Below are 14117 nucleotides of genomic sequence, written 5' to 3' on the forward strand. Positions count from 1 at the left end.
TCAGCCTATATTGGCAGTTTGTCAGTCACTTCTTTTGTGCCCTGCAGAATGCCTGGTAGACTCTTTCATGAAGCAGGAATCCTGAAGGACCGTCTCACCTTTAGGCAAGTTCAGCAGTCATTTTTCTGTGGGTCCTGCATGTCCAATTAAGAGCAGTTTATTGCCCAAATGGCTAACCAACTCCATAAGAAGCCTCTTCGATGCCCGTCTTCCTCTTGAAGTAGTTTGTGCTGCCAGGAGCAGATGTGTCTCACTGTCATGAAAAATCTTAAGTTCTTAAACATTTTAAATGCTGTTTTCTGAAGGTCTCTGAAAGAGTTAAAGAATACTTATCTAACTGAAATATATCTCTATAATCTAGAAAATCTAACTAACATGACTACAAGCTTGACTAATATAGATGATTATGTATTAACCTTTATTTTTAAATTATACATTACATTTTTAAATGAGATACACAAACACGCAAATTGGTGCCCACGTGGCCAACTAAATCCATGTCAAGGGTTTGAAAAGGAATTCTAGACAAAAAAAAATTACAGAGTTTAACACAGCTTCTTACTGTTTGTTGGCGGCATGCTGAAGCTCCTTTAAGAGAGGTTTTCCTGCCTCAGCAGCAGCAGCAGAAAAAAAAAAAGCTGTGCCATTTTGAAACGCAGGCTTTCTGGGATGTGCTGCCAGTGCAACCTCTGGCTCTTTCGGGAGACCAAGTAGTTAGATGGGGTTTGTGAGCAGAGTGCTGGAGCTTGTTTGATGGCAACTTAGACCAGCTACGTGCCTGGAAGTGGGGCGATGTGCATGGCTCAGAGGCGCAAGCATCTCTCCCATGCTGGACTGGGCAGGGCAAGCAGGAAGTACCTTATTTGACCTAATAATGTCACAGCTTAGATTCTTTTTTAAAAAAAAAAAGATTTATTTATTTATTATGTATACAACATTCTGCCTTCATGTATGCCTGCATGCCAGAGGAGGGTGCCAGATCTCATTACAGATGGTTGTGAGTTACCATGTGGTTGCTGGGAATTGAACTCAGGACCTCTGGAAGAGCAGCCAGTGCTCTTAACCACTGAGCCATCTCTCCAGCCCCACAGCTTAGATTCTTAAGCACTTAGCATCTTAAGAAGCACTTCTTCTCAGAAAATAATTACAGATGTGAAATAAAGGCAAATCCAGATTTAAAAAAAAAGACCTCTAAATGGGTCATAGTGTTGGATAAATGTATGCAGGCTTGGGAGAGAGAATAAAAAGAGTATAGAGAGTTGGAAAAGAAGTAAATTGTTTAAATAAAGTTTTTAAAGAGAGTACAGACAGTCATAGATTAAAAGGAGTAAAGAAAAATAAGCCACGTATAAAGATGGATTATACACAGAGAGTCTAGATTATGTATATTATTGTGTTTTTTTAAAAATTTTTTGACCGTGAAGGAGCTAAGTACAGAGTGATACTTCGTTGTCGGGGCTGCTAAGCTAAACCAGCATGTATATTATATTATAAAGGTATCTTGACTTCAGAATTTGAATCTAAGGATATGGTGCTTTGGAAAAGAGGTTCATCTTTTGTCTCCACAGAGGATGAGAGCCTTTGGATTCATTCCAGGATAATATGGTTTGATGTACCGAGACCCTCTGAAAGGTTGCTGTGAACACCCCCACAAAAAAATACTTTGCCCAATAAGCAGTAGGAAGCAGTTTGGAAAAAAATAACTATGCTCATATTCCCAAATATTTTTTTATAATTGTTTGTTTACATTTAAAGGGGGATATGCTATAGAGATTTGCACTGGTATAGATCTTGGTTTATTGATACAATTTTAAGGTCAATCTTGTTATGTGTATATTTCTGCTCTTGATTAAGGTATTGTGATTGTGTAGTTCATTTAAAAAATCTAATGTATAATTAAGAACTGTAATTCTTGCTTGATAACTGTTTTGTTATATGTAGTTTTACTATGTTAAAGTTAAAGACTTCTTTTTTATTTAAACAGAAAAAGGGAGGTGATGTGAGAGTCCCCTCTTTGCTGTAATTACCATTAATGAATAAAGAAACTGCCTTGACCTGTTGATAGGGCAGAGCTTAGGTAGGCGGAGACAACTGGACTGAAAGCTGGGAGGAAGAAGGTAAAGTCAGAGAGGGACGCCATGGATCCACCACCAAAGATTGACATGCTGAAACTTTGCTGGTAGGCCACAACCTTGTGGTGATGTACAGATTATTAGAGATAGGGTAGATTAAAATGTAAGAGTTAGCCAATAAGAAGTTAGAGCTAATGGGTCAAGCAGTGTTTTAATTATTACAGTTTCTGTGTGATTATTTCGGTTCTGGGTGGCCGGGAACAAACAAGCGGCCTCCTTCTACACACATACACACAAAAAGAAAAATGTCTTTGACAACTGTTTTACTATACTCAATGCTATCATGTTATCAGTTCATATTTACATGGCTCCTCTATAAATATCCATTTGATTTTCCAAGGAACTCAGTCTGATGGCTGGGAAGGTGTTATTATCTCTGTATAGTAAAGGAAACAAGGTCGACCAGGAAATAGGAGGAGAACTGGACTCCTAGGTCACTGAATATTCTACTTGGCTCCATGGTCTTGCTCACATACAACACAACAGCGCAGGTCTTTTGTAGAAACTTCATTCTGCAGTTTTGTCAATCATATTCTCGGTTTTTTTCTTTCTTTCTTTTTTTTTTTTTTTTGAGACAGGGTTTCTCTGTAGCTTTGTAGCCTGTCCTGGAACTAGCTCTTGTAGACCAGGCTGGCCTCAAATTCTACCTGCTTCTGTCTCCCAAGTGCTGGAATTAAAGGCGTGTGCCACTACCGTCTGGCTCAATCATATTCTCAAATCCTCTTTAGGATATGATAATATACACATCATTATGAATATACCAAGATTAATAATTAATGAAATTAATATTAATAACTATCAATATATTACCTTGTCTTAAGATCTGGAAAATGTTAACTCTTGTCATTTTGAAAAAATATTTTAAAGATTGATTTTTATTTTTTAACTTTTAATGACATTTATTTATTTCTCTGTGTGTTATGTGTCATAGAGGCCAGAGGACAGCTTACAGGCATAGGTTCCCTCTTTCCACTATGTGGGGCTTGGGGATCAAACTCAGGTTGTCAGACTTGGTAGCAGGTACCCTCACCTGCTGAGTGATTTCATGGGTCCTGTCTCTATCATGGGTTCTGATTTACCACTAATAGCATCGACTTCAGTTTTCTATCTGAACATTATGACTGAAAAGGGATAGGTGCTATCACCACCTTTTCTGATCTTTATCTTTAGTAAGGGCATCTTTATAAAGCTAACATTAATACGAAGTCTGAGTATCTGGAGAATTGGGGTCTTCAGAGACTGTAGAAACTGAGGATGAATTTGGCAATTTTGCTTCCTTGAGCTGATTCTCTTTCTTCTTTCTTCTTTTGGTTTTTCGAGACAGAGTTTCTCAGTGTGGCCTTACTGTACTGGAACTCACTCTAGACCAGACTCCCCTTGTACTCACTGAGATCCTCCTGAGTGCCGGGATTAAAGGCGTGCGCCGCCACCGCCCGCTCTGAGTTCTTTAATATGACACTCTTATCATATTGAAATCATAAGGGAGTTTGTAATAGGCCAGTGTCAAAGTGTTTTACCCAGCATAAACATGACTGAGTTAGATACCCAGCTCCAAAATACAAATAAAATACACAGTGAAAACGTGTATTTAAAATAGGATTATGGCAAAAGTAGAAACAAGCAACAAGTTTAATAAAACTTCGGAACGAAACCTCCACATAAGAACTTGCGTTCGGGTCAAAGGGAAGACTTTTCAACCACTGTGAGGTTGAGGGCAAAACCGCCTTAAGCTGTCCGAGAATTAACGTTCATTTCCACGACAGTCACCAGCCGCCAGGGAGCTGTGCCCGCTTGGGCGCCGAAGACACGAGCGGGGATGTGCGCACTCGCGGTGGCTAGGCAACCGCTCGCGCCTTCTCACGGTCCCGGCCCCGCCCCCCGAGGCACTTCCGCCGCCGCGCGCCCCGAGTTTCCTCTCCTCATTGGCTCGTGCCTCGCCGAGATTGGGCGGGGGGAATGCGTCAGTCCCTGCGGTCACTTCCGGCCCGGGAGCGCGCGGGTTGATTTGTCCTTCCTCAGCCGCGGGCACTCACAGCTCGGAAATGGCGGGTAAGTTCCCGGGAAAAGTTTAGCCGGGGGAGGCGGCGGGCCGTTCTGGAGAAGAACGTCTAGGCGACTGTGACAGCGGCCGCCTAGAACTTTCGAGCTTTCGTCGGAGTTCTAGAAGGCCTGTCCGTGTCGCGGGGCACCGAGCGTCCGAGGCTGATCCCCCGGTGGGCCGCGCTCGGCGCCGCCGCCCCCAGTGCTTGCGCTCCGCGCCTTCCGTGGCCCGCTGGGCCCTGCCCGAGGGTCGGCGAACCCGGGGGCGGAGCGTGGGCCGCCTCGGGGCCTGTTTTGCTCCGTTCCACTTTGCCCACTGCTGTCCAGTTCCCGCCAGCTGATCCTCCCAGGGCCCTGCCCACCTCCGCCACGGTCAGCTTCTGGGCGAGTGCAGTGGTGCAGTGACCTGGTGCTGGGCACACTCAGGGTCTCTCACCCTTTAGGATCCCTGAGGACATTTCTGGATATCCTGTGAGAAAGACGTGTCTGCACTGCCAAACTTCTCTTTGCGAGTGGAACTTTTGTACTGTATGTAGTAGTATTTTCTTCTGGTTCATTCACTTGAGTCTTCCAGTCTTTAGGGTTTAAGAATGTTTAAGTTGCCAGACCTCGGTGGCGCACGCCTTTGATCCCAGCACCCGGGAGGCAGAGGCAGGAGGATCTCTGTGAGTTTGAGGCCAGCCTAGTCCACAGAGTGAGTTCCAGGACAGCCAGGGTTACACAGTGAAACCCTTGTCTTTAAAAAACAAACAAAAGTTTAAGTTGCCATTGAAGTGTTTTGATGGAGTTTCCCTTTTACAGTTACCTATCTTTCGAAGCGATGGGTAGATTCTTGTCGTTTTCCCAAGTGCCTTCACATTGTCTCACTCCATTGTTAAGCACTCCTCTTTTATAGTTAGGCAGTATTAGTAAACTGTGTAGTTTGAAATTTGCACAGGATTGTTCTACCAGATGAAGTTGTCCATTAGGGTATTTGGGTACCCTGGAACCAAAGAAGAGTTGCTGTATAATGAGAATTACGTCAAAATTCAAATTTGAGCCCCACCACTTCCTAGTTTGGTGCCCATCAATTAAACCTCTTCCTTAGCCAGAGTTATTAAATGAGAAATGGAGCGGATACAGTACTTACTTACACGTAATTTCTACAGCAGCGATTACTTGAAATAGGTTTTGTAATCATTATGCAGGTTACGCTGGCCTCCTGCTCAGTCCTGTCTTTGCCTCCTGCAAGATGGAATTACAGGCCTGCGGTAAAGGTGGTCTTGTTTTCTTTCCGTTTTATGAGGTATTCATATGCAGTATATTTGTTGAAAGGTTCAGGGAGAGTGATCTGTACTGTTGCAACCTGTGTTCCAGCTTATCCTTAGACCACTTCAAATAAAAATCTTGCTTTAAGTCCCTTTCAACCACCCTTTCAACACCTCTTAGGATTTGGTGCCATGGAGAAATTTCTGGTAGAATATAAGAGTGCGGTGGAGAAGAAGTTGGCCGAGTACAAATGTAATACCAACACAGCGATTGAACTGAAGTTGGGTACGTAAGTCATTTCAGAATGCCTTCATGTGTGCAGCTGAGTGTGTGTATATAATGTAGCCTTTTAACTTTGAAATAAAATTTTATGTTAAGAATAGTGATTTAACTGGAATTGCCCGCGTTTGTGAAATTGAGATTTTCAGCAGTCTCGAGTTACACTGTGGTATGGGGTAGGCAGAAGACGGCAGTTTAGCACATGGGAAAGATACTATGGCAAAGCCACAGGTATATGTAGTCTTAGCTTCTTAAAAATGCTTGCTTTCGAAAATGATAAACACCAAAACTACACAGAGAAACCTGGTCTCAAAAAACCAAAGAAGCAAAGAAGGTGTTGGTGGGGATGTGAAAAAAAATCATGCATCAGTGGTCAGTATAAGATAATAACTTTAGTTTGGTAGATCTTTAAAAAAACAAATAAGCAAAAATTACATATATGAGCCAGCAGTTCTCTTAAGTGGCTGTTCAAGAGAAGCGAAGATGTTGTTCATCTAAAAGCACATGAGTGCTCAGTAGGTGTATATTCACAATAGCCAAATGGTGTGAACAGCTCAGATCAGACAGTCAGTAAGATAAAGTGTGCTGTAGCTAGTCAATGTAATACTATCTGACAGTAAAAAGGAGTGACGTCCTGATTCCTGCTACAATGTGGAGAAGCCTTGGAACATGCTAAGTAAAAGAAGCCAGGAAAAGTCACCAGAGTGTATGATTCCATTTGTATGAAAGGTTTAGAAAAGACATCCATAAAGACCAACAGTAGAGAATCATTTCCCCAGGCTAAATGTAGGGACAGTAGGCATAGAATTTCTCCACAACACTGAGGTCACAGGTACATGTGAGACCACACGGCTTGTTTTGAGGGTTCTATCATCCAAGTTCAGGTCTTCATAGTCCTGAATTAACATTTCTCCAAAGAGCCCTAGTATTCATTACATATGTGCCTGGTGTCCTTGGAGAATGGAAGAGAGGGTTCAATTTCCTGAAATCGATGGTTGTGAGCTACCAAGTGGATGCTGGGAAGCTACCTAGGTCCTCTGCAAGAGCAACACATTGTCTTAGTTGCTGAGCCACCTCTCCAGCCACATGTTAATCTCTTGATAATTTGTATTCCTATTGCTGAACTACATCTTCTAATCCAGCGATTCTCAACCTGTAGATAACAGCCCCTTTGGGGAGGTTGAATGACCCTTTCACGAGGTCAAATATCAGATACCCTGCATATCAGATATTTAAATTGTGATTCATAATAGTAGCAAAATTATATTTATGAAATAGCAACAAAAATGATTTTATGGGGCTGGAGAGATGGCTCAGTGGTTAAGAGCACTGACTGCTATTTCAGAGGCCCCAAGTTCAATTTCCAGCACCCACAAGGCAGCTCACAACTGTCTGTAACTCTAGTTCCAGGGGATCTCACACTCACATCAATGCACATAAAATTAAATAAATTTTAAAAAAGATTATTTAAAAAATAATTTTTTGGTATCAACTGTACTATTTTAACTATATTAAAGGATTGCAGCACTAGGAAGGTTGAGAACCAGTGCTCTAATAATCCTGAGGTTGACACTTGTGTATTGTTGGGATTATAGGTATGTGGTACTAGGAATCAGAGCCAGAGCTTTGCACATGGTAGGCAGTCTACCAGCTGAGCTGCATCGCTATCCATGAGTTTATAACTGTTAGAAAATATTTCTCCTCTCATCTCTAGTCATAAGGACATCTCATCTTTATTTTCCCCTCTTATCTCATCTTGCTTTATATTGACATCTACTTTATCAGATACTAATCTTATCAGAAGATAATTTTTTATTTTTTTGAGACGGGTTTTTCTTTGTAGCCCTGGCCGTCCTGAAACTTGTCCTGTATATCAGGCTGCCCTGAACTCAAAGAGATCCATCTGCCTCTGCAGTACTGGGATTAAAGACGTTTGCCACTACTGCTCTCTCCCTGTAAGATAATTTTTTTAAAGATTTTTATTTACATGTATCTACACATCTGAGCACATGGAGGCCAAAGAAGGGTATATGATTCTCTGGAACTGGATTTACAGGCAGTTTTAAGCAGCCTGATGTGGTGTGCTGGGACCAAACTGCTCAAGAGCAATAAGCGCTTAACTGGCGCATCTCTCTAGTGGGACAAGATTTAAAAGTGGGGAGGAAAGGATAATGGTATGTTCATATGTTGATACCAAGAATATCAGACAAGGGAAAATTACTGGGAGAAACAGGGGTGCTTAAAGATTTGATGTCTTTGCGCATATAAGGGGAAGTACTCCATTTGTCAGTCGATTAGTCTGCCTTAGGTAGTGTCTTAGTTATTACACTCTTATTGCTGGAAAGAAGCACCATGACCAATTCAATTTGTAAGAGAAAACATTTAATTGGTGGCTTGCTTACAGTTCATGATCATCATGCTGGGGATCATGCCAGCAGGCAGGAAAGTATGATGCTGGAACAGTAGCAGAGAGCTTATATCTGATCCACAAGCAAGGGTCAGAGACAGACTGGGCCTGGCATGGACTTTTGAAACTCCAGAACCTACCTCCACTGACATACCTCCTCCAACAAAGTCACCCTGATTCCTTCCTAAACAGTCCCTAAACTAGGAACCAAACATTCAAATATATGTGCCCGTGGAGGCCATTCTCATTCAGATAATCAAATTCCACTCCCTGGCCCCTATAGGCTTGTAGCCATAGCATAATGCAAAATGTGTTATAGTCTCACTGCAAGAGTGCCCATCATCCTTTACAGCCTCAACACTAAAGAGTCCCAAAGTTCTAAGTGTCTTTTTAGACTCAAGGCAGTATCTTAATTATAGTTCCCTGTAAAATCAAAATACATAAATTATATATTTTCAACATACAGTGGCACAGAATATACTTTACAAAAGGGAGGGTTGGGAAGGTATAGTGAGGAAATACTGGACCAAAGAAAAGCTGAAATCTAGCAGGGCAAACTCCAAATCCTAATGTGTTTGATGTCACATGGTTCTTGAGATCTCCCACTCTTCTTAGCTTTGTTGACTGCAACAAATTTCTGTCTTTTGGGCTGGCTCAACATCTTCTGTGCAACTCTCCTTAGCAGATATCTCATGGCTCTTGCATCTTCAATATCTTGGGGTCCCCAACATAATCCAAGTTTCACTTTTATAACTTTCATAAATGACCTTTCTGGGTCTCAGCAGTATTCTTCAACTTTGAAGGATGTTCCTTTCCACGACTTCTATATTTTTTTGAGGAAGCCAGAATACTTCACTAAAGCTGCTAAGTTCTGCTTCCAGGCTGGAACTTGCTTCCCCCCCCCCCCGAATTATATTTGTATAAGCTTTGACTTGGTGCTTTTCTTTGTTTTTTGTTTGTTTGTTTTTTGAGACAAGGTTTCTCTATAGCTTTGGTGCCTGTCCCAGAACTAGACCAGGCTGGCCCTCACAGAGATCTGCCTGCCTCTGCCTCCCAACTGCTGGGATTAAAGGCAAGGACACCACCATGGGTGCTTTCCTTTGTTGAATACCATGTTGGAAGTTTAGCTGGGTGGGGTCTTGTCCTGGGGGCGTGTTTTAGCTAGGGTTTCTATTCCTGTGAAGAAACATAATGACCACGACAACTCTTATAAAGAAAGCATTTAATTGGGGTGACTTGCTTACAGTTTCAAAAGTTTTAGTCCATTATCATCATGGTGGGGGGTATGGCAGTATATGGGGCAGACGTGGTGCTCACTCCATCTTGGCTTGCAGGCAACAGGAAGTCGACTGAGACATTGGGTGGTATCCTGAGCATAGGAAACCTCAAAGCCCACCCCCACAGTGACACACTTCCTCCAACAAGACCCACTCCAGCAAAGCCACACCTCCTAATTGTGCCACTCCCTATGAGATTATGGAGGCCAATTACATTCAGACTACCACAGAGCACCACTTCTTTATTCCATTTCTCCTTAAACCCTTCCTTAAATTTCATATCTCTTTGTGCACAGGATTTGACTCCAACATTAAAATTTCATGTTTTTTTTCTCCTCAAACTGTACATTTTTTGTCCCATTTTCTCTTTCTCATTGTAGATCTGCATAATCATCACTAATAACCATGTGACATAGCCAGTACTAAGCTGTCTTGAAATCTCTGCCACTGCCATTAATCAAACTCTTCAATTTAGCCTCCAGCAGTCTTAAGACAATGGCAAAATGAAGCCATGTTTTACAAGAATAGTCCCTAGCCAAGTTGCTAATGTTGGTCCCCTCAGAAACCTCTTGAGCCAGGGCCTCCATAGTCTACATTGCTCTCAGCACTGCTTTCTTCCAACTCTTCCATTAGGATGATCCATTTAGCGCTGCTTAAAGCATTCAACAACTTTCCTAGTTCAAAGTCCCAGAGTCTGCATTGTTCCAACAAGCAGCATGGTCAGGCCTGTCACAGGAATATCCCAGGCCCTGGTATCAACTTCTGTTCTAGTTTCTTTTCTTTTGCTAAGAGACATCATGACCAATGTTAGGCAGCTGTGGAGATACTGGATCTTTTAAGAGACTTAGTCTGACCTTAGTGGGACCATGTTTATTCACAGTGAGGAAATACTGTCACACATGTGTATGGGTGGCCAAGATACCAACAGAGGAAGATGGGATGGGCAGAACAGAAATGATTTCTATAGTCTGCAAGGGAAACTGGGTAATGTAGTCTTTCAGCAGGAAACTATCATTTCTAACTCAGAAGCTATAGAGAATGTCGGGCTGTGGTGTTGTAGCTGATTTTTGCTGAGAAGGATCTTTGTCAGTGGGGGGAATAGATCTGAGTCCATTGAAGAAGGGATCCTCTGGTAATGTACCGGGGGTTAACTTGATTGGATGCAGTGTGTCCTCATGTGTCTGTGAAGAGATTTGGAAAGTTATTATTAGAGAACTATAAGTGGATGATTTGGTTACAGCGTATAAATGAGATTTGCCAGGAAGGTTGAGGAATGGGGAGGAACAGGTGGAAGAAAGTAGGCAGAGTTGACTCAGGATGACAGTGGCTGGTCCTATTGCCAGATGAGCTAGTGGAAGTAGTAGGGAGCTACAGAGCGTTAAAGGAAGGGAACAGGAGAAAATAGAGAACTAATCAAAGAATTGCATCTGGCCTGGAGTGAAAGGGATGAAGGACCCTTTTAGCTAGAGTTTCCCTATACCATCTACAAGATCTTTTTGCTGGTGTATTAAAAACACATGGAACTGTTGAGGGGTGCAAGCTGTTGGGAAAACTTGGGTGAAACATTTTGTTTGGATAGTTTTTTTTTTTTTTAAACCACCCGGCTCCCAAATAAATACACACAAAGTCTTATTATTACTTAGAAATGGCCGGCCTTAGCTTGACTTGTCCCATCCACCCGTGTCCCCCCACCATCCTTCTCCCCTCCGTTTTTCAATATAGGGTTTCACTACATAACAGCCCTAGTTGTCCTGGAACTAGCTCTGTAGACTAGGTTGACCTCAAACTCAGAGATCTGCCTGCCTCTGCCTCCCACGTGCTGGGATTAAAGGCGTGCACCACCACAGTCTGGCCTGTTCGACTTGTTTCTAGCCAGTTTTTCTTATCTTAAATTATCCCACCTACCTTTTGGCTCTGGGCTTTTCCTTTTCTTACTTGGTAGGTGGCTGGCCCCTGACATCCTCTTTTCTTGCTTTCTTGCTTTCTTGCTCCTCCTTTTTTCCAGAGTTCTCCTACTTATACTCTCTGCCAATCAGCCCCGTCTATCCTTTCTCCTGCCTTGCTATTGGCTGCTCAGCTCTTTATTAGCCCATCAGGTGTTTCAGACAGGCAAAGAATCACAGCTTTATAGAGTTAAACAAATGTAGCATAAACAAAAGCAGCACATTTTTACATTATTAAACAAATGTTCTGGAGCATAAACAAATGTAATACATCTTAAAATAATACTCTACAACAGGTGGAGGATGTAGTTCAGTAAGTAAAACATTTAAAAGACAGTAAAAATGTAAGTATGAGGATAATAAGGAGAAAGGAGTGAGCAAGAGGATGAACCAAAATGGGAGAGAACCAGAGCCCATACATAGGAGGCTTGTGATTGAAATCTGGTCCCTGTCTGTAGGCCCCATTTCAAACCAGTTAGGATGTGTTGGTTTGAAAGAAGCATGTTCATGGAGGATAGCACAAATCCCATCCCAGGAGTTATATCTGGTCATTTTTAATTGTGGAGTACTGCAGCAGTCAAGGAGTTGAGCTGGTCCTGAAAGATGTTAAGCTGATCTGAGCTGGTGAGGGGAGTAATTGATGCAAAGAAGGCTTCCATCCAGCTGTTTTAGTTCTGAGTCCCCCAAACAGTGTCCAGAGTGGCAAGAAAAGGGATGAGTTGTATAGCCCATGGCCCATTAGTCATCTTTTAGAGGTCACCCAAATTGCTTTTAAGGGTTTGGGAGCATTTCAATAACTGCTTCAAGGCTGACAGAGGAGTGATGGGAGCAGCAGTTAAGAGTGCTTCAGAAGAGGGCCCATCAAGGGCCATGATGAAAGTTAACAGTTGGCAAAGATCCAGAGCATAAGTCAGGCGGTAATAACTGTACAATTTTGTGGAGACACAAAGTTACACGAGGAAAACTTTTCCGTCAAGATTAGCGTGAGTTAAGTGCAGTTAGTAGAACTGGCCAGGCCAGGTGGCTGTGGTGCATGCGTTTAATCCGAGGCCAATGTGGTGGTCTACAAGAGCTAGTTCCAGGACAGACCAACCCTGTCTCCAAAACAAAAAAAAAAAAAAAAAAAAAGAAGAAAGAAAGAAAGAAAAAAGAAAAAGAACTGGCTGGACCATGCACGAGAATTCTGTAGGTAGTAGGGTAGCTAATTAGCTGTTTGTTTACGTCAGACTTCTGCCTAAGTAACAAGCACCTGGAAGCGTTTGTAAAAGATGTCAATTAAACCTAGCAGCATTCTAAGAATGAACCTGAACAGAAAGTATCTAAATGATATTCTTTACATATGATAAACTTTGTATATTTGTCTTAAACATTACTATTTACTAAACAAAAACTATTACTATTTATAAACAGTACTATTTACTAAACAAAAGCATCTTAAGTAAAACAAAATTTTTTGGTTAGAAACAATTTGATAAGGTTAAAATTTTTAAAATTGGAATTATTACTCTAAATGACCATATCTACTATTTAAAAACATGACAATACATTTTTTGTTAACATCAAATTGTTATATTCCATGAGATAATGTAATTGTAGTTGTACTTCCCAAAAAAGAAATGATTTTTAATTTTCAGTTTAAAAACTATACTTCTAGAGATAGTGTCTGCTTTATCAAGAATAAATGATTCACTTTACAAAATTTTCTAAAATTAACCCTATTTAAAAGAACCTTTTAAAAATCTCTACATTTTCATTCTAAGCACTCAACCAGCAGTTGAAAGATAGAAGCAGTCATGTTAAATTTGTTTTTGTTTTCCTGAGACAGGGTTTTGCTTTGTGACTCTGACTGTCCTGGAACTCACTCTGTAGATGGTACTGACCTCGAACTTAGAGATCCGCCTGCTTTTGCCTTCTGAGTGCTGGGATTAAAGGTGTGTGCTACCACCACCAGGCTTTCATGTCAAATTTGTAGTAAGTAGTATACATCATAGATTGAATTAACAAAGAAGGCTAAAGCCAACTCTTTACTCCTGCAAATGGACAAATCGATCAACACATACCATCAGCAGTAAGCATATTTCTTAATATCATTCTTAAAAATCGATTGTTTAGAGTCATAATTTATAAAGCAAGATAACCAAATTAAACGAGCTTTAATAAATATTGGATTTTGGAATGTCTTAGAAAACATCCACAGACATCACTACTAAAGGCTGTGTACTTCTTGTTGGCTTTAAGGTAAGAGTTCAGGCATTGGTCCTGGAGCGCTGTCTGGGTAAAAAGTAGATTATAGTTTTGATCACCACAGGTGAGCTCAGGTTGGAGAGAATCTCCATCTAAGTCATCTTCTGAAGAACACGAAAGCTTGGGATATCAATAGCATCTTTTGTTGACACTACAGATACAAAACCAACTGTAAAAGACACTGCTTGGATATTCTGAACAACTTTCCAAAGCTGTAAGTGTAATGATAGAGTATCTGGCATCTTCCTTTAATGAGGGAACATGGATGGTTAGGATATAGGCCCTGGAATTAGCTTTTGCTAAGAGGAAGAATTGAATGACAGGATAAAGTGCATGACTGAACTAGTATGCAGGTCTTATATCAGTCAGGTATTAGGCTTATATACAAGGTTCCCCTGGTCACAGCATTCTCATATGTCAGTTCAGAAGACATTGATGGTGGAATAGTTGCTTTTTGCCTCTCTGAGATATTTAGGATATGGGTGTAGACTCTGAGATCCTCTATTAGGCAAGAGAATCCATCCCTTTTCTCATATGAGACACAGGA

At 41.4% G+C, this 14117-nt stretch overlaps 1 protein-coding gene and 1 long non-coding RNA gene across 6 annotated transcripts in view; one reads left to right on the top strand and one right to left on the bottom strand.

The window, feature by feature from the left end:
* The first annotated feature begins 4066 nt into the window (after nt 1–4066).
* Nucleotides 4067–14117, top strand: part of Hat1 (histone acetyltransferase 1) — a 44178-nt gene continuing 34127 nt past the window's right edge. Inside the window, exons 1-2 of one of the 2 annotated variants that reach the window (XM_048425898.3) lie at nt 4067–4181; nt 5601–5705. In XM_048425898.3, the coding sequence (XP_048281855.1) occupies nt 4175–4181; nt 5601–5705 (112 nt within the window). In that variant the 5' untranslated portion in view covers nt 4067–4174. Of the gene's footprint in view, nt 4182–4550; nt 4701–5600; nt 5706–14117 lie in introns of those variants that run through there. The other variant, XM_087900051.1, reaches the window with a different exon arrangement.
* Nucleotides 9312–14117, bottom strand: part of LOC125394798 (uncharacterized) — a 58671-nt gene continuing 53865 nt past the window's right edge. For all 4 annotated transcript variants that reach the window (XR_015735868.1, XR_015735867.1, XR_007230331.3 and 1 more), the window contains one exon: nt 9312–10564. This is a non-coding gene — a long non-coding RNA (uncharacterized LOC125394798). The remainder of the gene's footprint in view (nt 10565–14117) is intronic.

Source organism: Myodes glareolus, chromosome 21 (assembly GCF_982192425.1).
Source record: "Myodes glareolus chromosome 21, mMyoGla1.1, whole genome shotgun sequence".
Classification (NCBI taxonomy): Eukaryota; Metazoa; Chordata; class Mammalia; order Rodentia; family Cricetidae; genus Myodes; species Myodes glareolus.